Genomic DNA, 27128 nt, shown 5'->3' on the forward strand with positions numbered 1-27128 from the left:
TGGTAATCTACAATACTGTATATAACCTTTTTTGTTGGGTTTAATACAACTTGAAGTGTAACATCCAAGTAGCTATTTTATCATGGTTTGAAAAGGATAACTATACATTTGAACTTTTATACGTTATTGTTATTTTCCTCTCTTTTTTTTTTTAATCAATCATTGCATATATACATTTGTATAAAGGAACGCATTTTTGAATTTAAATAGTCTCTGACACTACTGAATATATAAGTTTCATAAGTTGAGTCAATATACTGTATATATTATGTCAGAGGGTCATACTGGGATTGGCATCTACACATTCCTGTACACAAGGACATAGCACATTTTCTTACTTCTAAATTCTTCTCTTTCAGGTCTCCTGTTATGGCCGGTGGGCTGTTTGCCGTGAGTCGGAAATGGTTTTGGGAACTGGGTGGATATGATCCTGGCTTAGAAATCTGGGGAGGAGAGCAATATGAGATATCCTTTAAGGTAAGCACTTACTATTTTACTTTCCTGAAATGCAACCAAAAGTGTTTTTCACATGCCTATACCTTGGTAGATTTAGGTCACTTGCCATTTATCTCATGACAGCTATATGTTGCACAGAGCATCTCCTAGATGAAGTCATTTCATTCTGTTAGCTGTATTTGAAAAGCTAGGAACAAAGGTCATCTGGCCTGTATTGCAGCATTAGATGAAATCCATTCAAGTCACTATTTTCTTTGACATATTTAATTTAAGAATTTGCTGGACCCAGAAGGGATAGAGATAGTTTCTGCCTACTTTACATGACAACCTTTACACCTGCCTGGTGCACACAGAATTGTAATAGAATTCACCAATGCACAACAGCATACACCAGCACACAGCTAAAGGTTTGTTTCAAGCTATATAGGTGCTTACCAGACATATCTTGAGCCAGGATGTATTTCCTAGGCAATGACCTAGCTTTTCTTTGACTTGTTTTATCAAGCAGAAGCTAATTTACAATAAACCATGGCAATCCTCACAGACTTAGCTGACATAGCTGTTGTGGAATTTTTTTTCTCAGGTATTGTAACCTTAAACTACATTTACACAAGCTTATTATCAGTCATAATTTTTAACCACTTCAGCCCCGGAAGAATTTACCCCCTTCCTGACCAGAGCACTTTTTGCTATTCAGCACTGCGTCTTTAAATTTAACTGACAATTGTGCTGTCGTGTGACGTGGCTCCCAAACAAAATTTACATATTTTTTCCCCCAAAAATAGAGCTTTCTTTTGGTGGTATTTGATTGCCCCTGTGGTTTTTATTTTTTGCGCTATAAACAAAAAAAGCAACAATTTTGAAAAAAACGCATTACTTTTTGCTTTAATCCCCCAAAAATATATAAAAAACGATTTTTTTCCTCAGTTTAGGCCGATACGTATTCTTCTAAATATTTTTGGTAAAAAAATCACAATAAGCGATTCATGATTCGTTTGCGCAAAAGTTATAGCATTTACAAAATAGGGGATAGTTTTAAGGCATTTTTATAAATTATTTTATAAATGATCAGCAATCAGCATTTTTTATCATGACGGTGACATTATGGCAGACACATCGGACATTTTAGACACATTTTTGGGACCATTGTCATTTATACAGCAATTAGTGCAATACAAATGCACTGATTCCTGTGTAAATGATACTGGCAGTGAAGGGGTTAACCACTAGGTGGCAGTGTAGGGGTTAAGTGTGTCCTAGGGGCATGTTGCTAACTGTGGGGGGCATGGCTGTGTTTTACACATCACTGACAGGGAGCAGAGATCAATGACACTGTTGCTAGGCAGAACGGGGAGATGCTTGTTTACTTTCTTCCTCTCCGTGAGGCGATCGTGGGTATCCCCACGGTGATTGAGTCCATGGGACCCTTAACTCGACTCACGGAGCTTCCCGTGGGGGCACCCATCGCCTCTTAAAGGGCAACGTACAGGTACATGATTCTGCCTGTACATGCCCTTTTGCTGACGTATATCGGCATGAGGCGGTTGGGAAGCAGTTAATTTAAAGTGCAAAATGAACAACTTTTCTGAATCCTTACTATTATATACCTGCTGAAAGAAATACGGGGGCTGCGTTTCTGTCCTTCTTTCTGAAAATGCTAGTTCCCTGGCCCTTAAGAAAGTTGAGTATTTTTAATATTTTTTAAATGCCTAGGGCATGCATGCAGATCAAGAATTTAGACTTCTCTCTGACTACACCTGCTATATATTTGTTGCAGGTCAGTGACTCAAAGTACCAAAGTGAGAAATTGCTAGGTAGCTAACTTTTTCTGAATGAACCCAGCAAAGGTAGACTTCCTATTCTTTCAGCACAGTTTTCCTTTAAAGCTGAACTTAAACTATACATTTGGCCTTGGACAGTTGTACAAACTCTTCTACTATACAAAAATACCTTACTCTGATTTGACTGGATACTGTGAGCTCACAGTGTGCATTAGACACTGCAGTAAGTTAGTTAAAGCCTTTCTCAAATCCAGACATGAGGACATCCAGCATTATCTAGGCCTTTTGTCCTCAGTCTGACTGTCCCTGAATCGCCTCTTCATTGGATTTCTGTTCTTTCAATAATGGAGGCTTACTGTGGGTGTCACCTAGGATGGTCTACATGCAAATGCATTCTACCTAGGAACACACACTCCTGCAGACTGACAGCCCCCCTTTAAGACATTTTGATTAGTGTACAACCACTCTAAAGAGCAAACACACTGCTTGCACCAGGGCTGAGAACTCTTGAGAAAAGTATTTAGGCAGGGTGCTGTGATGTTTTCGGGGGGACAGGGGTGTTTTTTTATCATTATATATTTTGATTTTTTATTTGATTTTTAAACTGTGCCTTTCATTTTTATTTTTATCTCAGGGAATGTAAATATCCCCTATGATAGCAATAGGTAGTGACAGGTAGGGGTGCAATGGATCGGCACTGATCCGTGATCCGAATGAGTCACCCCGCTCGGATAGGCACACGCCACGATCCGCGGAGCGCTCCGCGGTCTCGGCCTTAGGAAAGGCCGCGGCTTAAGCCTAGTTCCGGAGCAGCGGCCATCTTGGTGCACCCATCGGCATTTACAATGTGATCACTCCGTCATTTCATGATGAAGCCGGTTCCTCTCTCCCCTCTCTGTACTGATCTGTACAGTGGAGGGGAGAAATCGGATGGCAGCAGCGATGTGGGCTGCATCTGTAGAGCCCACAGCGCTGCTCTGTGACAAGTGCAGTCACAGCCATCCCTCAATACTCTGCAATACCCTGCCAATACTTTACCTGCCAATACTCTGCAATACCCTGCCAATACTCTGCAATACCCTGCCAATACTCTGCAATACCCTGCCAATACTCTGCCATGCCCTGCCAATACTCTGCCATACTCTGCCAATACCCTGCCAATACTCTGCAATACCCTGCCAATACTCTGCTATACCCTGCCAATACCCTGCCAATACTCTGCAATACCCTGCCAATACTCTGCCATACCCTGCCAATGCTCTGCCAATATTCTGCAATACCTTGCCAATACCGTACGTGCCAATACTCTGCAATACCGTGCCAATACTTTACAATACTCTGCCAATACTCTGCAATACCCTGCCAATACTCTGCCATACCCTGCCAATACTCTGCCATACCATGCCAATACCCTGCCAATACTTTACCTGCCAATACTCTGCAATACTCTGCAATACCCTGCCAATACTTTACCTGCCAATACTCTGCAATATCCTGCCAATACTCTGCAATACCCTGCCAATACTCTGCCAATACTTTACCTGCCAATACTCTGCAATACCCTACCAATACCCTGCCAATACTCTGCCAATACCCTGCCAATACTCTGCCAATACTCTGCAATACCATGCCAATACTCTGCCATACCCTGCCAATACTCTGCCAATAGCCTGCCAATACTTTACCTGCCAATACTCTGCAATACCCTGCAATACTCTGCAATATCCTACCAATACATTACCTGCCAATACTCTGCAATACCCTGCCGATACTCTGCCATACCCTGCCAATACTCTGCAATACCCTGCCAATACTCTGCCATAACCTGCCAATACTCTGCCATACCCTGCCAATACCCTGCCAATACTCTGCCAATACTTTACCTGCCAATACTCTGCAATAATCTGCCATACCCTGCCAATACTCTGCAATACCCTGCCAATACTTTACCTGACAATACTCTGCAATATTCTACAATACTCTGCAATTCCCTGCCAATACTTTACCTGCCAATACTCTGCCATACCCTGCCAATACTCTGCAATACCCTGCCAATACTCTGCCAATACTTTACCTGCCAATACTCTGCAATACCCTACCAATACCCTGCCAATACTCTGCCAATACTCTGCAATACCATGCCAATACTCTGCCATACCCTGCCAATACTCTGCCAATAGCCTGCCAATACTTTACCTGCCAATACTCTGCAATACCCTGCAATACTCTGCAATATCCTACCAATACATTACCTGCCAATACTCTGCAATACCCTGCCGATACTCTGCCATACCCTGCCAATACTCTGCAATACCCTGCCAATACTCTGCCATAACCTGCCAATACTCTGCCATACCCTGCCAATACCCTGCCAATACTCTGCCAATACTTTACCTGCCAATACTCTGCAATACTCTGCCATACCCTGCCAATACTCTGCAATACCCTGCCAATACTTTACCTGACAATACTCTGCAATATTCTACAATACTCTGCAATACCCTGCCAATACTTTACCTGCCAATACTCTGCCATACCCTGCCAATACTCTGCAATACACTGCCAATACTCTGCCATACCCTGCCAATACTCTGCCAATACTTTACTTGCCAATATTCTGCAATACCCTGCCAATACTCTGCCATACCCTGCCAATACCCTGCCAATACTCTGTCATACCCTGCCAATACTCTGCCATACCATGCCAATACCCTGCCAATACTTTACCTGCCAATACTCTGCAATACTCTGCAATACCCTGCCAATACTTTACCTGCCAATACTCTGCAATATCCTGCCAATACTCTGCAATACCCTGCCAATACTCTGCCAATACTTTACCTGCCAATACTCTGCAATACCCTACCAATACCCTGCCAATACTCTGCCAATACCCTGCCAATACTCTGCCAATACTCTGCAATACCCTGCCAATACTTTATCTGCCAATACTCTGCAATATCCTGCCAATACTCTGCAATACCCTGCCAATACTCTGCCAATACTTTACCTGACAATACTCTGCAATACCCTACCAATACTTACTCTGAAATACCCTGTCAATACTCTGCAATACTCTGCCAATGCCATGCCAATACTATGCCAATACCATGCCAATACTCTGCCAATACCCTGCCAATACTTACCCTGTCAATACTCTGACAATACTCTGCTAATACAATACTCTGCAATACCCTACCAATACCCTGCCAATACTCTGCCAATACCCTGCCAATACTCTGCCAATACTCTGCAATACCATGCCAATACTCTGCCATACCCTGCCAATACTCTGCCAATAGCCTGCCAATACTTTACCTGCCAATACTCTGCAATACCCTGCAATACTCTGCAATATCCTACCAATACGTTACCTGCCAATACTCTGCAATACCCTGTCGATACTCTGCCATACCCTGCCAATACTCTGCAATACCCTGCCAATACTTTACCTGACAATACTCTGCAATATTCTACAATACTCTGCAATACCCTGCCAATACTTTACCTGCCAATACTCTGCCATACCCTGCCAATACTCTGCAATACCCTGCCAATACTCTACCAATACTTTACCTGCCAATACTCTGCAATACCCTACCAATACCCTGCCAATACTCTGCCAATACCCTGCCAATACTCTGCCAATACTCTGCAATACCATGCCAATACTCTGCCATACCCTGCCAATACTCTGCCAATAGCCTGCCAATACTTTACCTGCCAATACTCTGCAATACCCTGCAATACTCTGCAATATCCTACCAATACATTACCTGCCAATACTCTGCAATACCCTGCCGATACTCTGCCATACCCTGCCAATACTCTGCAATACCCTGCCAATACTCTGCCATAACCTGCCAATACTCTGCCATACCCTGCCAATACCCTGCCAATACTCTGCTAATACTTTACCTGCCAATACTCTGCAATACTCTGCCATACCCTGCCAATACTCTGCAATACCCTGCCAATACTTTACCTGACAATACTTTGCAATATTCTACAATACTCTGCAATACCCTGCCAATACTTTACCTGCCAATACTCTGCCATACCCTGCCAATACTCTGCAATACACTGCCAATACTCTGCCATACCCTGCCAATACTCTGCCAATACTTTACTTGCCAATATTCTGCAATACCCTGCCAATACTCTGCCATACCCTGCCAATACCCTGCCAATACTCTGTCATACCCTGCCAATACTCTGCCATACCATGCCAATACCCTGCCAATACTTTACCTGCCAATACTCTGCAATACTCTGCAATACCCTGCCAATACTTTACCTGCCAATACTCTGCAATATCCTGCCAATACTCTGCAATACCCTGCCAATACTCTGCCAATACTTTACCTGCCAATACTCTGCAATACCCTACCAATACCCTGCCAATACTCTGCCAATACCCTGCCAATACTCTGCCATACCATGCCAATACCCTGCCAATACTTTACCTGCCAATACTCTGCAATACTCTGCAATATCCTGCCAATACTCTGCAATACCCTGCCAATACTCTGCCAATACTTTACCTGCCAATACTCTGCAATACCCTACCAATACCCTGTCAATACTCTGCCAATACCCTGCCAATACTCTGCCAATACTCTGCAATACCCTGCCAATACTTTACCTGCCAATACTCTGCAATATCCTGCCAATACTCTGCAATACCCTGCCAATACTCTGCCAATACTTTACCTGACAATACTCTGCAATACCCTACCAATACTTACTCTGAAATACCCTGCCAATACTCTGCAATACTCTGCCAATGCCATGCCAATACTCTGCCAATACCATGCCAATACTCTGCCAATACCCTGCCAATACTTACCCTGTCAATACTCTGACAATACTCTGCTAATACTCTGCCAATACTCTGCCAATATTCTGCTATACCCTGCAAATACTCTGCAATACCCTGCCAATACTCTGCCATACCCAGCCATACCCTGCAATACTCGGTAATACCCAGCCATACTCATCCATGCTCAGCCAATATTACATTGGGGGAGATGACGTGGATATTACAGTGGGGGAAATGTATATTACAGTGGGGGAGATTGTGGATATTACAGTGGGGGAGATTGTGGATATTACAGTGGGGACTATATGGTGGTGTAATTTTCACAGGTTTTTGCAAATTCAATTATTATTTGCTGATCCGAAAAATGATCCGATCCGTCACTCTGATCCGGGGAACGATCCGATCCGTGAGTTTTTTGATACGATGCAACCCTAGTGACAGGTACTCTTTTTTGACATGGGGGTCTATTATACCCTAGATCTCTCCTCTGCCCTCAAAGCATCTGGCCACACCAAGATTGGTGTGATAAAATGCTTTCCCAATGGCGCTTTATATCCAGTGAAACCTAAGCCATGAAATGCTCATAGCTGGTGGGACAGTAGAGCCCAAGAAAACCATGGAAGATGGCGGGGGGGACATTCTCTCCCACGGCTTGTAAAAGCAGTCTAGAGGCTGCTAGGATTTCTTTTACATGAAACCCAACTGTTGGCTGAAAAGAATGATATCAAGATGATACCTAAACCTGCATGCATCATTATGGTATAACCACTCAAAGTACGTTGCTGGTCCTTTTTGGGCATATATTGTAATGTTCTTTTTTTCATGTAGCCTGTGGGCTGAACAAATAAGAGATTTATCGGTAGGTATGCCCACCATTAGAATACCACCCACTTCAAATGATGGGCATACGTGCACCATTTTTTAACTGTGGTGGTGAAATCACCTCCTACAGGGCTGGAGTCACTGATTTACGTATTGTGAAAGCAAACGCTGTTGCTGTCAAGATAAATAAATCAGTGCTGCAACTGAATGACCTATAAAAGCAAACAATGGTAACAATAAAACATTAACTGAATAAAACAACTTTTTTTATTGCAATCTATGCCTTAAAAATATATGCCAAAGCATGGAGGTAATCCGCCCCTAATGTTAGGAGCAAATCGCCCCTCCACCCCTGCCCCCATGCTTTGGCATATATGCTTTTTTTTTAACTGTGTTGGTGAAATCACCTCCTCCAGCGCTGGAGTCACGGCTTTACGTATTGTGAGAGCAAACTCTGTTGCTGTCAGAATAAGAACAATAGAGCACACAATACAGAGCGAACATGAGAGGTTTTCTTTTGCACTTTCATATTAACTGTAAACGTTCCAGATTAGGGTATCTCAAAATGTGATCGCTATCTCAAATTTCAAGACCCTGTGTAAGTGTGCCCTAGGACTGTGTAGTGCTGTACCCTATGCTAATATTCCACTAGTGTGTGATAGCATTTGAAACAGTCACCGATGCAAAGACCAGGTTGGTCAGGACAGGAGAGACAATAAAGCCATGTCTCACGCCTAAATCCGTGTTTTCTGCTGACACAACATCTTCTTAGGGGTGTTTTTTGGGCAGGGGTACCAGGGAGGACATATGGAAAATGACGCTCAGCTCCTTATGGCAGCCGGCATCGCTCCCCACCAGCTGCCTTTCTCACTCGCAGCCCCCCTACCACGCCTCCTCTGCTCTGATGTCTTCTGTGTACACAGACAGAGAGGAGGAGCCAAGGAGGAGGTGAGAAGTTGCTGTGCATGTGCCACTCATCTGAGGTCTGTCATTACACACAAACACATCCCCACACACAAACACACTATAGATGATACTTGCTCGAGAGAAGCTGATATAAATTAACACTTGCAGTGATTCAGGTGTGGGGGAGAGGGTACTGCATGTGCTAGGGGGGGAGTTTTAGGAAAATCCGCCCCCCCAGAACACAAGTCCTCCCTCCTCCCAAAGTGCCCCCTAGCACATGCAGTACCCTCTCCCCCACCCCTGATTCAAAGAGATGCTGGCTGCTACACAGGGGACAATCATGGCATCTGAGACCCTGGGCACCCGACTAGAGATGCAGGCCAATTGCCCCAGGTGCTCACACTAGTGCACCCCTGCCAGGCAATTAAGTGGAGCCAGGTGACGGACCTTTTTCCAGCACTGGGCTCCAGGACTCAGGGCCAGTTCACACAATGAATCACATAGGATCACACTGTGCATTCCTGTGTGATTCACATGTTTTCCAGGTGTAGTACAATTTCAGTCCATTCAGTTATAAGCCTCACAGGAACAGGATTGTGTAGTACTACTGTACTGTACTATCCAATGCAGGTAAATGCATTACATTTGGGACCTGCATTTATGGTGTCATTAGATTAACATTGACACTCATTCCAGATCATAACGTGAGTACATTTTGAATGTGGTGCGAGAAACACACATGGAACGCAGGTTTCCAGGGATCTAGAAGTGTGTTGGATGGCTGTGTAATGTACAGGGGTCCAGAGGTGTGGGGGCCGTGTAATGTGAAGGGGTCCAGAAGTATGGAGGCTGTGTAATGTACAGGGGTCAAGAGGTATGGAGGCTGTGTAATCTAAAGAGGTCCAGTGGTATGGGGGCTGTGTAGAGAAAACTTTCCAAAAACAGGAAAATATTTTTTTGGGGGGGAGGGTGACACCATGTTTTACTGCACCAGGTGACACCAACCCTTGTGATGCCACTGGCAGTAGCTCATAGTAAAGGTGCCGCTGCTAGTTACATGTGTTCCTGTCTGGCACCAGCCACCTCATGACAATCCTCGGGTCAGTCAGTACCGTTTTTGCAGGGGGGAGGGGGCTGGCCAACCGGGGGAGCAGAGGGGGGAGGATTCTTCCAGGTTCCAGGCCGCAGTGCACGAAGGCGCTACACATGACATAATTTGACGCTGACGTCAGCACATCGACATGTGGTGCACCGCCGGCCCACTGGGGGGTGTCAGATATAGGATCCACCCTGGGTGCCAAATGCTCTAGGTAACCCCCTGATTGGCTCTGTTGCCCCTAAAAGATAAAAAAAAGATCATAGAAAAAGAAAATTATCCATATTTACCCACACTGTCCATGTGTTGGACTATCATACTTTTTTTAATCTTCTTCATCTGACACACTTCTAGCACTTAAATATGTATCAATGTCAGCCTGGTGCCCCGCTGCACTTCCATTCATTAAAGCACAGTGACATAGTGACGTAGTGCTGGTAGAACCATGGCATGTATTTTTTGCATCCAATACTCAGGATTTTGTTGGATATAGAAGATTATTTGGAATCAGAGGCACAGGCATTAGGATAAGTAAAAATTAAAAGTATTTTTCTACAGCGACCTCTGTTTGTTTTTTTTATTAGTAGGTGACAAAGTTGGTTTAACCAATATTTTCTAATAAAAATTACTATCTCTCAACTATATGTGCAAAAACGGAAATATGATGTCAAGCATCAAACATTATGCATTATTTTTTCTGTATATCTGTGAATTTTATAGGCAGGCACTTAGGTACTTTGATAGACCATGTTTTATTTGAGACATACAGAGTGATTCAGTGAAGCAATGCAAACAGCAATGATGCCATGAAAAGTGCAGTAACACAGCAAACAGATTTCACTTTAGCGGAGTCAGATAGATAAAATCTGGTATGCACTTTACACATTCTATCAGAGTGAGAAGCTATCAAAGAGAGAAATCACATAGAACACAGCTGGGGTGGAATAAAAGATCTTTACTTGGTGGTGTCTGTTCCTCTTTTTTTCTTGATATTTCATTTTCATCAACATCAAGGTTGACAATAAGTTGCAGTTTACTTTTAGAAAATCCATTACAAAATATTTAACCCTTGAAAAAAGATAGCTGCTAGACCTCCTTTCAGACTACACTGTAGTAAAAAAATACAACATGGTCTAGGACCTGCAGCTGGACAATTATGGAGCAGCAGTACAATTTTGAGGTGTGCTCGCTCTTCTTGTAAGTATGTTTACAGTGTGGCTGACAAGGCTGTACTGATCCTTATCAGCTTAGAGTGCTACCCCCGCTTATAGATGGGAAGGCCTGGAAAAGCACAGAAACATTTAGAAAATAAAAACAAGCTTTTTTCCATTTTTTCAAAGCCATTTTTTGTTCTTTTCTCAAACTATTCGGAAAAAAAAAGAAGAAGCATAGAATATGTTATTTAACAATGATAACATGCAGTAATATATCTATGACATGGTATTCAAACTATATAACATGAAATCCTTAATTAAATATTTCTACGACTTTATATAAAGTCTCAAATTATTATTATAAGTTCTCTCAGCTGAAGAAAAGTAGATTCTGGAATACAGTTCAAGTAACACTGTAGTTCTCGATGTAGTTCTCAAACAAAATAAATATGCATTTCTGACACTACGGGGCACTGCAGGGGAGAGGCTCCAGTTTTGTTTGCTTGTGGGTTCCACCTTGTACCTCCTACAGTTGGATGATTGTTGGGATACAGTAGATTATTGTTTCTGTCCTCTCAGGCCTTAATTGACAAGTAAGAGGGTAAATTTGTCTGACAAATTAGTTTATCTTTATAACCTTTAAATAATTCCTATTAATGTTCTCCACCATCACAGCATAATGTTTTCCTATAGTCTGGTCAGTAAATAGTTTTTTCCTTTCCTCCTCTCAGTAAAATGGTGAGACCAACATCTAGAGTTTGGAAACATTTACACAATGCAATTTCTGCCTAGAGCAAAACTTTTTTTCTATTTGCAAATATTCTACGCAAGGGAACCTGACAAGCTCAATCCCTAAATTCGGCCTTTATCTCAGTAATTCCCAAACCCGGCAAAGACCCTAGCTCAGTTGCCAATTATCGTCCCAAATCCTTAATAAATAACTATCTCAAAATCCTGACAAAGATCCTAGCAGACCGTATATCCTCCTTTGCTAGCCTTTATGTCCATAAGGACCAAGTCGGCTTCATATTTGGGAGGCAAGGCCCCGATCAAATTAGAAAGGCAATTGATATTGTCTCCCTACTGAGATCCAGCTGGGACGGAGGACCCACTCAAATGGGCCTTCAGCTCTCTCTGGATCTGCAAAAGACATTTGATTCTGTGTCCTGGTTGTTCCTTCTGCCAATATTTCAATGATGGGGCTTTGGCAATAACTTTATGAATGTGATAGGAGCTTTCTACTCAAACCCTGCAGCAATGATTCGACTTCAGGGATAGTACTCCAAATCCTTTTCAATCTTCAAAGGCACTAGGCAGGGTTGCCCTTTATCTACTGTACTCTGATTTGCGCTATTGTCATTGAAACACTTGCTATCGCCATTAGAGATCATCCAGACATACATGGGGTCTGGTGCAGCTTGCAGATGCACAAATGTGCACTCTTTGCAGATGACATTCTGCTTTTCATTACCTCACTGTTAATTTCGCTACCCAACATCTGTGAACTGTTGGACAGCTTTGGTGCAGACTCAGGCCTGAAGATACATTTTTCTAAATCTATGGCATTTAACATAAACTTATGTGACCATCTAGTTAAGCGGCTAAAAGAACAATTCCAGTTTACTTGGAGCGACTTGGCAATCCCCTATCTGGGCAGCCTCTGTGGACCATCTATATGCGGTGAACTTCCCACCTATGTATCGTAAACTGGAAGCAGACCTTAAAAATTTGGACATGTTAGGACTCTCCTGGTTAAGAAGGGTCAACTCGGTGAAAATGACTCTGCTACAACAAATTCTCTACCCCCATTCCGATCCTTAAGGACCGACTCAGGCATTTCCAATCCAAACTCATAAGATTTATTTGGGAAGCAAAAGGCTATAGAGCCGCCAAGGAGACCCTATACCGAGATAGAGATAAGGGACGAGTGTGACTCCTGAACCTTCTCTGGGACTATCAGGCTACCCAATTGACCCAACTCTCAATCATCTATTCTAAATCTGCCCATCCAGATTGGATCCGTATAGAACAACAAGCTACCCCTTATTACACCCCAGATTTCCTTCTCTAGTGCCCACCTAAATCTAGACCTGCAATTGTGGCCCCAATGCTTTCTCACTCTGGTTTTATGGGACTCCCTCAAATGAATTCCCATTTGATCTCCAAATGGCATCACCTATCTCACCTCTTTCGCAATCCCCTCATTCCTTCGGGTATGGATATCAAGGCCTTTTTAGTTGGTTCTCGAACAAGGGGATGCATAGTATAAGAACATTTTATCAATCCCACTGGCCCCCTCACTCTTGCATACTGTGTAAATGTAACTTAATGTGCTCAGATTCTCAATTTAAATCTCCAGTCCCATTACAGACCTCAGTCAGCGGGGCTCTCCAGACAGATGTCCCTCTGCCTAGGCTCCTCCTGTTGTTGCTCTTCCTGTTGTGGATGTCTAGGCTCCATCGGCTCTTAGGTGTGCTGTTGTGATAACCAGCTTGTACCTGTACCACCTGTGGCTGCTTGTCACAATAACAGAGTGGTTAATGTGCAGGGCCGCTCCCTGGAGGGTATGCAGGGCAGCACAGGTGTCCAGAGTAGTGAACCTGCCCAGACCCCTTGGACCCCTTACATATGTATAGTTTGTCCCTTCTGATAGTGGCCCTGTCCATATATCTTGTTTCTGATGGTGTACATGTCCAACGGTCTTGTGCCAGCATCCCCTTCTTCATTGGATGGTGGAGGGTGATGTCACTCCTGTACATGTGCAGGAGGTTGTCATCCTGGCACTTGAAGACCAGCGTAGCAATGTAAATTAAGCTCAATTTACAGTGCCAAAGGAGACTGTGAGCAGACAGATAAGGACAGTGTGCAGAAGAGACAGTGCATGCCTCTTCTGCAATACAAGCCTGCCTGTTCACAGTTTTTTACAGTGGAATTTCAGTTCCACTTTCAATTTTAATATAGATACACTTTAAGAGTTTTTAAGTTTCGGATTATAAAAAATAATCACTTGTTGCCTTAATAAATGAAAATACTTTATGAAAAATAATATATGTATAGCGCCCTCCTAGGTAGACACAAGAGTGAGTGTATATAGTTTTTGTTTTTTTCTGCCTAACAGGAAGACAGTAAGGCAAATTTAAGAAATTAAAGTGCTATCTACTTAACATAGGCTGTGATTGTTTAGAGTTGGCTCAGTGTGCTCTGGTGCTGCACATGCTGTCTGGCATTTCACATTGATCTATTAGCTATAGGAGGTACTGGACAATGGGAGGAAACCTCGCAGATGAGAGCATTGATGTGTATACAGCCCTGGCCAATTAGAAGGGGATATGCCCCAATGCATGCTGGGTAACTGTATGTATATAGGACAAGCACGTGGGCTCTGGTTCTTCCTCTACAGAGAGAGGTCCAGGTGGGGAGGGGGCTGCTGCCTTTCCCCAGCACAGGCTGCCATGCGGCCTCAGGTGGGTGACCTGAGTGCCTGAAACGGATCCTGCCTGGTATCTAGAAGGTGATCTGTGGCCAGGGCCTTGTGAGTACAGACCCCTAAAGAGATCCTTGAGACTATTTTTGCTAAAATCCCTCTCTTGGTGCTAGAAGTCAGCATACAAGTTTTGAGCTAAAGGGAACACTGACTGGTGTCTTGAATAAGCCGTTAAATTTCTTCTGCTACAAAGGGACTTGATGTATTCTGTACAGCCTGCAGCATAGTTCTCCTGACAGTGTGCTACGCAGTTCTACCAAGAAGCTGTCCTTGCTCATGAATAGTTAATTTGGAGTATCCTACTAATCCCCTTCTCCTATCCAAGTTCTCCAAATAAAATACAAAAACACATCCCCTAGACTGGTTATTGGAAACAACGAGTGGAAAAGTGTGTGCACCTGGCTGTGTGAAAATACTGTGTAATTGGCTGTGGATTAATCAGTGGGAGACTCGGACACAAAAATTCAAGGGGGTAGCACTACCCCCTACGGGGATAGCACTACACATGAATACAGTAACTGTTCCATTTGCTTATTTTCACTTTATTTTGATGTCCCTAATTTCAGCAAAGTTTCTCTTTTCTTTTCCCTCAGATCACTTCCCTAACGGTTACAGTATGTAGGGCTTTTAAAATGACATTGCAAAAAAACTGATGTAAACAAAGGTAGCCTTTTAAAATATACCAGTAGTTTCTCTGTTACTGCCAGACTACCTGGAATCTTCAGCATTCAACAATTCTGGGTATGTTGTATGCTGAGTGCCCTCACCCATCCCCATTAATGCTGCAGTAGCTGCAGAGAGTGAAGATCAGCTCCAATAGAGCCAGTACAAATATTTTAACAGGCAGTATTTTTAGAGTTTTCCTATCCCTTACCACCAACTACAATTATCCACAGTGGCCAAAACTTTGTGATACTAGGCCCTAAAATACATATGTATTCTAGCACTGGTTTTCTAGGAAGGGAGCCTCAGAACTCCACAGAGTCTGGAATTTCATCATCAACTTGGAGGCCCCCTCTGCCCTTGGCAATATGGCAATGGGATAATAAATCTACTTCCTTCCCTCCCTATAACATGTTCATCCAACCTATATACTGTATATTTTACAGCATATTATTCTCCCCGCCTTTAACCCCTTGGCTAATTTTTTTCCTGCGTTAGAAAATAAATGAATGAATTGATTGTTATACTTTTGTACTTCAGTTTGGGTTTTAGTTTGATAGTTCTTGCAATAAACAAGATAAGTGAGTAATATGATTATGCTTTTGTGAAAATGATTGAATTACATTTTACAGTAATGATCACAGTTTAGTCAATTAAAGGGCATTAGGGAATTATTAGTTCATGTGTGAGTGTACAGCTTTCTGAACGTACCAGTTCAACAAATGCAAGTTTCTTTAGCCAGTGTCAGAAATCTGAACAACGTATACTGTAAGTAACATCATTAAAAAATTAGTGACAGTTTTCTCTGAAAAACAAAGAAATGCAATATTTTAATCACATACATTGTGTAACTTGTGAAAAACCAAAAATCTAGCTTTAACATGTAGCTCATCAGAGAAATATCACACAAATAGAAACAAAGGCAAACCTCTGTCACTGTATTTCTAAATAAAAAAATCCTGCTAGAATTAGAAAAGTAATTGTGGTCGGTACTGTTAGCCGGAAAATGTTTGGAGAATAGACAATTAGCACACCTTTGAATGTTATTGACTGGAGACCTGATTTATGGAAAGAACACACGTGAATGTAAAATTCTATTGCCATTTATTTTAAAATTTCAGAAAATTTTCTGAATTCCTCCACTTCCATATCATGACGTACAGGTGTATAAATCACCACTTATATCCTTGGCTTTTCTACTACGCTCCCTTAAATTGCCCCATTTGCGACATTGTAATATGTCACTGAAGAACACATAATTGGAATCTGGTCATCTCTCCATTGCACTGAAACCATGGGAACAGCATGAGACGTCAGGTACTAAATTGCCTGGGCTGGTTTTGTTTTACTGACAGATTGTGTGAAGACAAATGTGTGACTCTAACTCTTCACAACATTACAGGAATTATCTAATTAATGTACTCTGACCCCAGGATTATTGTCTGCATTCATTTGTGTTAGCAGTAAATTCATCACACTATCTAATTACTGTTACAGAGAAATATTTCTGCTGACGTGGATTAATATTATTTTTAAACCTGAGCAAATAAAACAAATTATGAAAAATCAAGAGCACTGTACCTGTTGTTACAAACGTTACATTTAAAGAATGTCATAGAGGTGCTGGTCATTACAGGCTCAGTGAAAAATGCTATGTGAGTAAGGAGACTGACTTATATTCACTGTGACAGCTTTATGTTATCTATCGATTTTTACATTGAAATAATTGTAATTTGCTGTATTAGCACAAGCCATGTAAAGTGTTTTGCACATAGTTGCTGGATGCTAACTAATGTAAAGCTACTTACATAGTTACTAGAAGTAAAATAGCACCTGCATAGAGCATGAGATTTAAAATGTTGGGGGGTGGGGGCTAGAGATGTAAAATTTCTGTAAATTTTTGGAAAAATTGAAAAAAATGCTACATTAGCACTTTATTTGTCTTTTTAAGATTTTTAAGATTGAAAGTCATTCGGTTACGAGAACGTTAAGAAAAACTATGTGCATTGTCATCATTGTTGTCCTCTTCACTTCGATCCATGAAGGATATTTTAATATCTACAGGACACTTGTTACATACAAGAATGTTTATTGTCATCCTGGTAGCATTTGGAAATGCATATTTCATCTGACAATATTTGCAAATCACATTTTTATTTTCAGAAGAACTTGTAATGTGAAAATGCCTTCATATGTTAGATGTTGGCCTCACCATTTTTCTGAGGGGAGTAGGAAATAAAAACAAGAAAAAATTACTTCTTTGCAAGAAGACAGTAATCTATGGCTGTGTGTGGGGGGTGGGGGAAGAACCAGATTACTGGTAATTAAATTATTAGTTACACAAAAGTTTATAAAGATAAACTAATGTACTGTAGCTAAATGATTCAGTTTTCTGGATTCAGAATCAGATACATGTAAACTCTTACGTTTTTTAATTAAGTATATACGTTCAGGTCCTTTTTGTTGCTCTGTATTTTCTTCCAATGCTTTTGAGGCCTAGTGAAGAGGACAGAACAAACCAAACACACCCACTAACATGCAAAAGCAAAACTAAAACCTTTTAAAGGGTTAAAAATAGCAGCACAGCACCTCCTAAAGGACGAAATGCATACTGTTCTTGCACTTGAGGGTTCAGTTTGTTACCTAGCACTTGCTTGTCAGTGCACAGAAATTAGAATAATCTGATATTATAAATTTTTTGAAAAATGATTTGGAAAATATTTTAACACCCTGTCTTAAAATATTTTATTCATCGTGTTAAAATAAAATATTCCACAATTTTTTTTCTTTTTTCAATTTTTCCAATTTTTTTCCGTTTTTTTTCCAGGCCTTCACATCTCAAGTGGGGGCACACAGAGTTAGCAATAAAGTACATTTTTATAGGGGAGAACTTTACTTAACATGCTTCTGTACTGAGCTGTTCAGCCAAATATACTATTTTACAGTTGTTCTGTCTCCAATGTCACTTTATACAAAAGACATACCTCTGACAATATGGCGCCATGCAGTGTCAACTTATCACGAAGTAACAGAATTAAAAAATTGAATGTAGTTTATTCCTGTTTGACATTTAAAGGGTTGCTTTTCTGGGTATTTTTGTGTGTTTAAAAGACACTTCTATCTATGGTTAACAAACAAAAACTAACAGGGAACATAGAAACAGAGGTTATAATATAAACGGATGGATTCGCTTTTTTCTACTGTAAATAAAGTGTATGTAAAGCCATTTTGGTTTTACATAAGTTTTAAAGGAGAAATATCTGAGCACCACCACCCGAGAAAAAAATATATATTTATTTAATTTTTAATATTCAAGATAAACTCTTTCAACCATTTATGTCTCTGTGCTTTATTTTGTTGAGAAATCACTTTGAAAAACACCCCACTAGCGTTTCTTTCAAGGACAGATGATTCATTCTTTCAGTTAGCCATTGGGCTGCATGACAGGTCTGTGCATCCCTCCTACAAACATACTGGGTGAGATGGTTTGGGAAGCCAGTGCAGGTTTGTGTGGGCACATCAAAGTGTCTGACTTTACAACTGCAGCAACTTTAACATTTTGAGTACAGATTACCTTTAACCACATCAATACTGGGCACTTTTGCCCTCTTCCTTCCCAGACCAATTTTCAGCTTTCAGGGGTCTTGCATTTTCAATAAGAATTGCGCGGTCATGCAATGTTGTACCCATATGAAAATTTTATCATTTTGTTCACACAAATAGAGCTTTATTTTGGTGGTATTTATTCACGACTCAGTTTTTTATTTTTTGCGATATAAGCGAAAAAAGAGTGGAACTTTGGAAAAAAAAACTATATTTTCTTTATTCTATTTTAAAAGAAATCCAATAAAATCGAATTGTATCATAAATTTATGCCAAAATTTATTCTGCTACATGTTTTTGGTAAACAAAATCCCGTTAAGTATATAATAATTTTTTCGCGTGATCACCGGCATATTACGCAAATGATCATGTACAGATGTGCGCAGGTGATCACGGACATATGTGTGCAAATGATCATTGGGTCATGCGATTTTACTGTTATTTATGTGGGGGACATGTGTTTTGGGGATCATTACTATGTGATGACATGTGTTTTGGGGACATGTGTGTTTACTTTGTGTGTTTACTTTGTGTGTTATACTGTGGTGACACTAGACTGGTGATCAGTGAGTAAAAAGCTGTAAAAATCAGCTCATACTCACTGATCACCAACCGGCTGCAGAAATCCGCTCTCCTCAGTGACAACCTCCGTGTGAGGAGAGGAGAGCCGATCGCCTAGCAACTGGCTGTTTGTTTATTTCACATGACGGCCATGATTGGACACAGCCATCATGTGATCTGGAGGGTCAATCACAGAACCCTCCTCCTGATCTAAGATGTGCCATGTCCGGGTGTCCTGAACGTCCACTCAGAAGGAAAGAGCACCCACCCGGCCATACATATGCAGTGGCCGGGTGAGAAGTGGTTAAGGAGTGTAGTGCTGTAACCTCCAAAGCTGCAGCCAGCTATCCGAACAGTAAAGGAATAGCATCACATTAATTAACTTGGCTCGCTCTGCTCTCCGCCTACATTAATTATGTTTGCAGTTATCACATGTGCATGTGGCAGAGCCTGAATAGCTACTAATGCTGCCCCTCCATCTTACAGCCTAACTGTAGGTATACAGGGAATGATGGGGGGATATTATCTATACCAATTCAGATACTTATGCTGGTTGTATGGGCACATACTCATTGGGGGTTATTTACGAAAGGCAAATCCACTTTGCACTGCAAGTGCACTTGAAAGTGCACTTGGAAGTGCAGTCGCTCTAAATTTAAAGGGTAGATCTGAAATGAGGGGAAGCTCTGCTGATTTTATCATCCAATCATGTGCAAGCTAAAATGCTGTTTTTTATTTTCCTTGCTTGTCCCCCTCGGATCGGCCTTAGGGGGGCGTCATCACGGGCTTGCTGGACAGGTAAGTGTCCTTATTAAAAGTCAGCAACTACAATGTTTGTAGCTGCTGACTTTAAAAAAAAAACATGTCCAGAATGCCCCTTTAAGAACAAACCTACAGAACATATCTTGTTTGTAAACAGGGGACTCTCTGTCCAGTAGGGATGAGCTCGATGTTCGGGTCGAACACAAGTTCGACTCGAACATTGGTGTGTTCGCCAAAGAACGAACATTATGGGGCGTTCGGGGGAAATTTAAGTGCCCGCGGAATGCCCCATAATGCACTGTGAGATCGCAGTGCATTGCTGTATGATGAATGGCCAGGCATGCGTCTGACCTGCATGCTTTGGCCAATCCCAGCACCCTTGGCTAAGAGAGCCATAATTGGCCAAAGGCAGGGTGCCTTTGGGCAATCATGTCTCAGAAGGACTAAGTCCACGCCTCACACTATATAAGGATGCCTAAGCTGCGGCCCGGTGTAGTGTTGTTGGCTTGAATGGAGAGATAGCTTGATTTAGATTAAGCAGGCAGGTTATTCAATTAGTCAGTTAGTCTCAGTGTATTTGAACTTTTCAACCTTTTGCCACATTTCAGGCTTCAAACATAAAGATATAAAATTTTAATTTTTTGTGAAGAATCACCAACAAGTGGGACACAATTGTGAAGTGGAACGAAATCTATTGGATTTTTGAAACTTTTTTAACTAATAAAAAAATGAAAAGTGGGGCGTGCAAAATTATTCGGCCCCCTTGCGTTAATACTTTGTAGAGCCACCTTCTGCTGCGATTACAGCTGCAAGTCGCTTGGGGTATGTCTCTATCAGTTTTGCACATCGAGAGACTGAAATTCTTGCCCATTCTTCCTTGCAAAACAGCTCGAGCTCAGTGAGGTTGGATGGAGAGCGTTTGTGAACAGCAGTTTTCAGCTCTTTCCACAGATTCTCGATTGGATTCAGGTCTGGACTTTGACTTGGCCATTCTAACACCTGGATACGTTTATTTGTGAACCATTCCTTTGTAGATTTTGCTGTATGTTTGGGATCATTGTCTTGTTGGAAGATAAATCTCCGTCCCAGTTTCTGGTCTTTTGCAGACTCCAACAGGTTTTCATCCAGAATGGTCCTGTATTTGGCTGCATCCATCTTCCCCTCAATTTTAACCATCTTCCCTGTCCCTGCTGAAGAAAAGCAGGCCCAAACCATGATGCTGCCACCACCATGTTTGACAGTGGGGATGGTGTGTTGAGGGTGATGAGCTGCGTTGCTTTTATGCCAAACATATCGTTTTGCATTGTGGGCAAAAAGTTCGATTTTGGTTTCATCTGACCAGAGCACCTTCTTCCACATGTTTGGTGTGTCTCCCAGGTGGCTTGTGGCAGACTTTAGATGAGACTTTTTATGGATATCTTTGAGAAATGGCTTTCTTCTTGCCACTCTTCCATAAAGGCCAGATTTGTGCAGTGTACGACTGATTGTTGTCCTATGGACAGACTCTCCCACCTCAGCTGTAGTTCTCTGCAGTTCATCCAGAGTGATCATGGGCCTCTTGGCTGCATCTCTGATCAGTCTTCTCCTTGTCTGAGCTGAAAGTTTAGAGGGACGGCCAGGTCTTGGTAGATTTGCAGTGGTCTGATGCTCCTTCCATTTCAAAATGATCGCTTGCACAGTGCTCCTTGGGATATTTAAAGCTTGGGAAATCTTTTTGTATCCAAATCCGGCTTTAAACTTCTCCACAACAATATTACGGACCTGCCTGGTGTGTTCCTTGGTCTTCATGATGCTCTCTGCGCTTTCAACAGAACCCTGAGACTATCACAGAGCAGGTGCATTTATACAGAGACTTGATTACACACAGGTGGATTCTATTTATCACCATCAGTCATTTAGGACAACATTGGATCATTCAGAGATCCTCACTGAACTTCTGTAGTGAGTTTGCTGCACTGAAAGTAAAGGGGGCGAATAATTTTGCACGTACCACTTTTCAGTTTTTTATTTGCTAAAAAAGTTTAAAATATCCAATAGATTTCGTTCCACTTCACAATTGTGTCCCACTTGTTGGTGATTCTTCACAAAAAATTAAAAGTTTATATCTTTATGTTTGAAGCCTGAAATGTGGCAAAAGGTTGAAAAGTTCAAGGGGGCTGAATACTTTCGTAAGGCACTATATATATATATATATATATATATATATATATATATATATATATATATTGTGACATTTGGGGATGTTTAACTCAGTGGTAGATCACAGCGAACAGGAACTTTAGTTTAAGGGCATGGTAGCCCACTTATTAAAAGGAACAAAATAAAGTTCATACATGCACTTGGTTGCCCACACAGATGTTCTTCTCCCAAAAACAATACATGAAAAATACCAAGCCCCCTGGCTCTCTTCAGCAGTATTGCAACCTAGGCTTTACACTTCAGCCCTCTTGCCCATATAACAGGGTTCCCGTACAACTACTGTACCTCTTTTCAGCTTCCTTGCTGCTCAGGCCTTCCACTTCAGGCTCTCATCTGTCTCCTTAGATGCACACAGCTTCAACACACACAGCGTCTATCTAGAAAGCAGCCCCTCACTGCTCTGATCCTCAGACTTGGGTCTCTGGCTTTCACTAGTGCACACCTGCACACCTACACACCTGCACTCTCTGGACTCCTGGAGACCTCCTGTCTCTCTGGGTGGGGCCCAGAACCCTAATCCTAAGAGCCGGTTCACACAGGGGCGACTCAGATCCAACTTCAGGTCGCCCTTGTCGCGCTACATGTAAAAATCGATGTAAGTGAATAAGAGCCTTCTTAATGCACACTACTGAAGTTGCTCCGACTTCAGAAAAGGTTCCTGTACTACTTCTATCCGACTTGTAGGCGACTGGTACCCATTGATTTCAATGGAGGTCGCCTCCAAGTCGGATCTCTGTCTATACTGAGGCGACTCTCACAGAATTATCAGCTCTCAAAAGGGAACTCCACGCCAAATTTATCAAAAAAATTTGGCGTGGGTTCCCCCTCCAAGAGCATAACAGGCCCTTAGGTCTGGTCTGGATTTTCAGGGGAACCCCTACACTGAAAAAACGGTATGGGAGTCCCCCCAGATCCATACCAGACCCTTATCTGAGCACGCTACCCGGCCGGCCAGGAAAGGGGGTGGGGACGAGCGAGCAGCCCCACCCCTCCTGAGCCATACCAGGCCGCGTGCCCTCAACTTGGGGGTTGCCTTGGGGAAGGGGGGGGCACGTGGCCCTCCCACCCCAAAGCACATTGTCCCCATGTTGATGAGGGCCTCTTCCCGACAACCCTGGCTGTTGGTTGTCGGGGTCTGCGGGAGGGGGGCTTATTGTAATCCGTGAGCCCCTTTTAATAAGGGGGCCCCCGGATACCGCCCCCCACCCTATGTAAATGAGCATGGGGTACAATGTACCCCTACCCATTCACCTGTGAAAAAAAACAAAAAAAACACAACACACAAGGGTTAAAATAGTTTATTGCACAGCTCCGGGGGTCTTCTTCCGTCTTCGGGGGTCTTCTCGCCAGACTCCTCCACTATCTTCTGCTCTTTTGCTAGCTCTTTTACTAGCAGAGGAGCCTGGCTTTCTTCTTCGCCGCCGCCCTCTTCTTCCAACTTCAGGGGTCTTGTCCCCCTCCCCCTCTTCGGTCTTCTGTCGCCGCTGCCGCCGTCTTCTGTTCTTCTGTTCTTCTCTTCTGGAGATGTTGCCTCGTCGCTGTCTCCGGTCACTATGACAGGACACGAGGCGTGCGGCGACTGAATTATATAAATATAATAACATTTAAATGTTGCAACTAAAAGTAAACTAATTGATTATAGTAAATACATTTTAAAAGGGTTTCAATATTTAAAACCAGAGGTGACTGCTAATCCATAATTTTTCTTTTGCATCTCTGAAGAACACCAACTTCAGATCTCTGAATTTCCCTTAGGTCACTGCTGGAATGGTAGTAATGAGTGATGTTTTATCCTTGCATGCATATGTAATAAAATATATATGATTGGTATTGCTGTATATCTGCATGAATATACTCAGCCTATCATGACTGAGCAAGCAAACATTAGGGTTGCTCTGTTGCTAAGGAAAAGACTGGTGATCTACAGTAATACTCAAAAGAAATATAATAAAATAAACAAACTACTTTAAAATACTGTATGCTCTGAAGTTTACCCCTGCACCCCCTGCTTGTCTCTCTGCAATGTTAGGTCATTGTGGTCACTTTGATCATTATGGCCAAGCATCTTGATTGACCTCATTATGGATATGTAGAATCCAATGGGTGTTTAAAAATGTTTTTAATTATTCAGTCACTATTTCATGTTTTTACCATTAAACTTTTTTGGGTGGATCCTAATACACCATGTTGTTTTACATGGCATTTTATTCATACTCTGAAGGTGTCATTCCTCTCCAGGCCTCCTGCTCTCTGGCCCCCTCATCACCTCCTCCTTTGCTCGCCTCCAGGACTTTTCCAGAGCCTCTCCAATCCTATGGAACTCCTTACCCTAACCCTAACCTTAACCCTAAACTAAGTCTGATTATCTCCTACTCTATTAGCTTTTAGACGATCCCTGAAAACCCTCCGACCAGGGTCCTCTGATTCCTCCTGTATTGAATTGCATTGTAACTGTACTGCCTGCCCTTGTGTTGTAAAATGCAGTGCAAACTGTTGGCATTGTTTAAATCCTATATAATAATAATATTGCAAACATATGTGGAATTTGTAATTGGTTCACAGTTTCCAGCCTGATATTTCAGGAGGTCAGACTTCCTTCTGTTGAAACTTATTGGCTGTGCTTATAATGAACGGATCCAGGCAATGCATAGTTAGAGATATAAACTGAAACATGGCAAGTTAAATGTTTTGCGCTGCAAGACTCAAGAATATTTAGGAAGAAATCATAAAAGGAAATGATTTCTATAAGCAGAGAGAAATGAAGTATCTACAATGATGCATGTGGAGCTGACTCGGGTCTAGTCATTCGGATAAACTCTATTTCATTACAGCCTGCAAAAGCTTCACAAAATAAATGATAGTGGATCGTAATCAAGGGTAATGCAGGATTTAAAAAAAAAATATTTCAATTTCACTTTTAAATTATACTAAAACTGTTTTAGAAATGTATACTATTTCACACCCTCCCAATCCCCCCGCCATCCATAGCCTAAACTGCTAAACTGTGCCTTATGTGCTTTCAAACTGTGCACAGTTGCTTTGGAAGCAAAAAACAGCAGTAGGACAGGGGTTTTGATGATATTACACTTTCAGCCTCACCCTGTGCAAAGAATATCTAGCTCACAGGACAACAAGGTAAGTGCCAGCTAACTGAAAGTTATCATCACTAAGGCAGGTTAATCCCATAGTTAACTATTTGCACACACAAATGGTAGCAACCACCACATGTTTTAATGTAAATCCACACTGTTCACACTTCACAGCATCTACTGCTTCGATTCTGACCTTTAAATAATGTCTGACACTCACTGTCATGCCCAGAAAGGAGTATAATAGAGTATTTAAATGTAGTACTGTAGTTGTCACATAAGCAAAGATTTTTTAATTTCTGATTAGAGCATTCCTTCACAGTTTTGATGGTAAATGAGAGCTACCGATCTGAAAATGCAGCCATTTTTTACGGTACCCGAAGAAGACATTACAAACCTAACATAGCGAATCAAGGGGACTGAGGGGTGTTAAACTGTTTTATAATGTTCAGCAGATACACCCAGTTTTTCTAAATACATCTATATTTCCATCTGACAATTTTTTTTAATCTGGCAAGCAACATATTATTGCACAAAATACAACTATGATTCATTAGAGACCAAACATGATATAAATTGGATGCATATATCACTATATAGACATGTCTGGCTTCTGATTGCTAATTTATTAAACATTAGTGTAAACACATTTTAAAAATTTTACTTCATTAAAGCTGGAAATATGTCAAATGAACAGCTTTGGTAGATAAACAAAAACCCATACCAGCATGTGTTCTCTGCCAAACTTTTTGTGACATGAAAATTTTACAGCAGGGCCTAATTAAAAGTCTTTCAAAGCTTTACAGATCCTGGGCTAAGTAGGATTTATAATATTTTAGCATTCCTTCTAGCTGATCTGCTTTGTGTTAATGGGGTTGATTTATTAAAACCGGAGAGTGAAAAATCTGGTGCAGCCCTGCATAGAAACCAATCAGCTTCCAGGTTTTTTGTCAAAGCCTAATTGAACAAGCTGAAGTTAGAAGCTGATTGGTTACAATGCACAGCTGCCCCATATTTTTCACTCTCCAGTTTTAGTAAATAAACCCCAATGTATCTTCAAGCTGGACTGTACTGTATTATATTTCCTGAATCATAAACGTGAGATTTAAATCTGACCATTTTATTTTCAGCTTGAGAATTTTGGAGAAGTGAGGGTGGCACTGTATTTAGTATGGCTCCCCCATGATTCTTACTCAATCTATGGTTTGTCAGACCTCATTATCATTGTTGATTAAAAGGTGAAATCTGTGTAAAGGCAGAATCACTGATTGTCTGGCTATGCTTTAGCATCCATGTGAGCAGCCATTGTGATTGTACTGACAACTGAAGGGAGACTAAAACAACTGATAGTCAAATCGGATCTTTGTTGCAGTTGTAATAATGTGCAGATAAGCAAAGCATACTTGCGCATTATGGAAGACATACCCCCTAAACTGCCCTCCTCCACCCCTCATGATTATTTTGCCACTACTGCCATGCTCCCCTAGTTTTTCTTCAAGTGTCTTCTTTCTTATCCTGGGATATGCATGGGATTGAGCTCCAGGAGTGTATGCTCTACTGCCTATGCATATTCTTCAGTGTATGTTTAAAAATTCATAGCAGAAAGGAAAATATGTCCTTTGGCAGAACATGCTATCGCTGAATGCATATAAATCATCATAAAACTATAAATTAACTTAATATGAGTATTTTCATGTGTCAAAAGATTCAGTGTTGTGGTTTTGGTTTCA

General features: G+C 41.7%; 1 protein-coding gene across 1 annotated transcript in view; it reads left to right on the top strand.

Annotated features, from left to right (window-relative positions):
* The window catches only part of GALNTL6 (polypeptide N-acetylgalactosaminyltransferase like 6), a 1867045-nt gene that overhangs the window by 1558059 nt on the left and 281858 nt on the right, over positions 1-27128 (top strand). Inside the window, exon 7 of the mRNA XM_077477209.1 lies at positions 360-477. Within this exon, the coding sequence (XP_077333335.1) occupies positions 360-477 (118 nt within the window). The remainder of the gene's footprint in view (positions 1-359; positions 478-27128) is intronic.

The sequence above is a fragment of the Lithobates pipiens genome, unplaced genomic scaffold (genome assembly GCF_037356315.1).
Source record: "Lithobates pipiens isolate NorthernLeopardFrog02 unplaced genomic scaffold, aLitPip1_a1.2 Scaffold_13, whole genome shotgun sequence".
In the NCBI taxonomy this organism is placed as follows: Eukaryota; Metazoa; Chordata; class Amphibia; order Anura; family Ranidae; genus Lithobates; species Lithobates pipiens.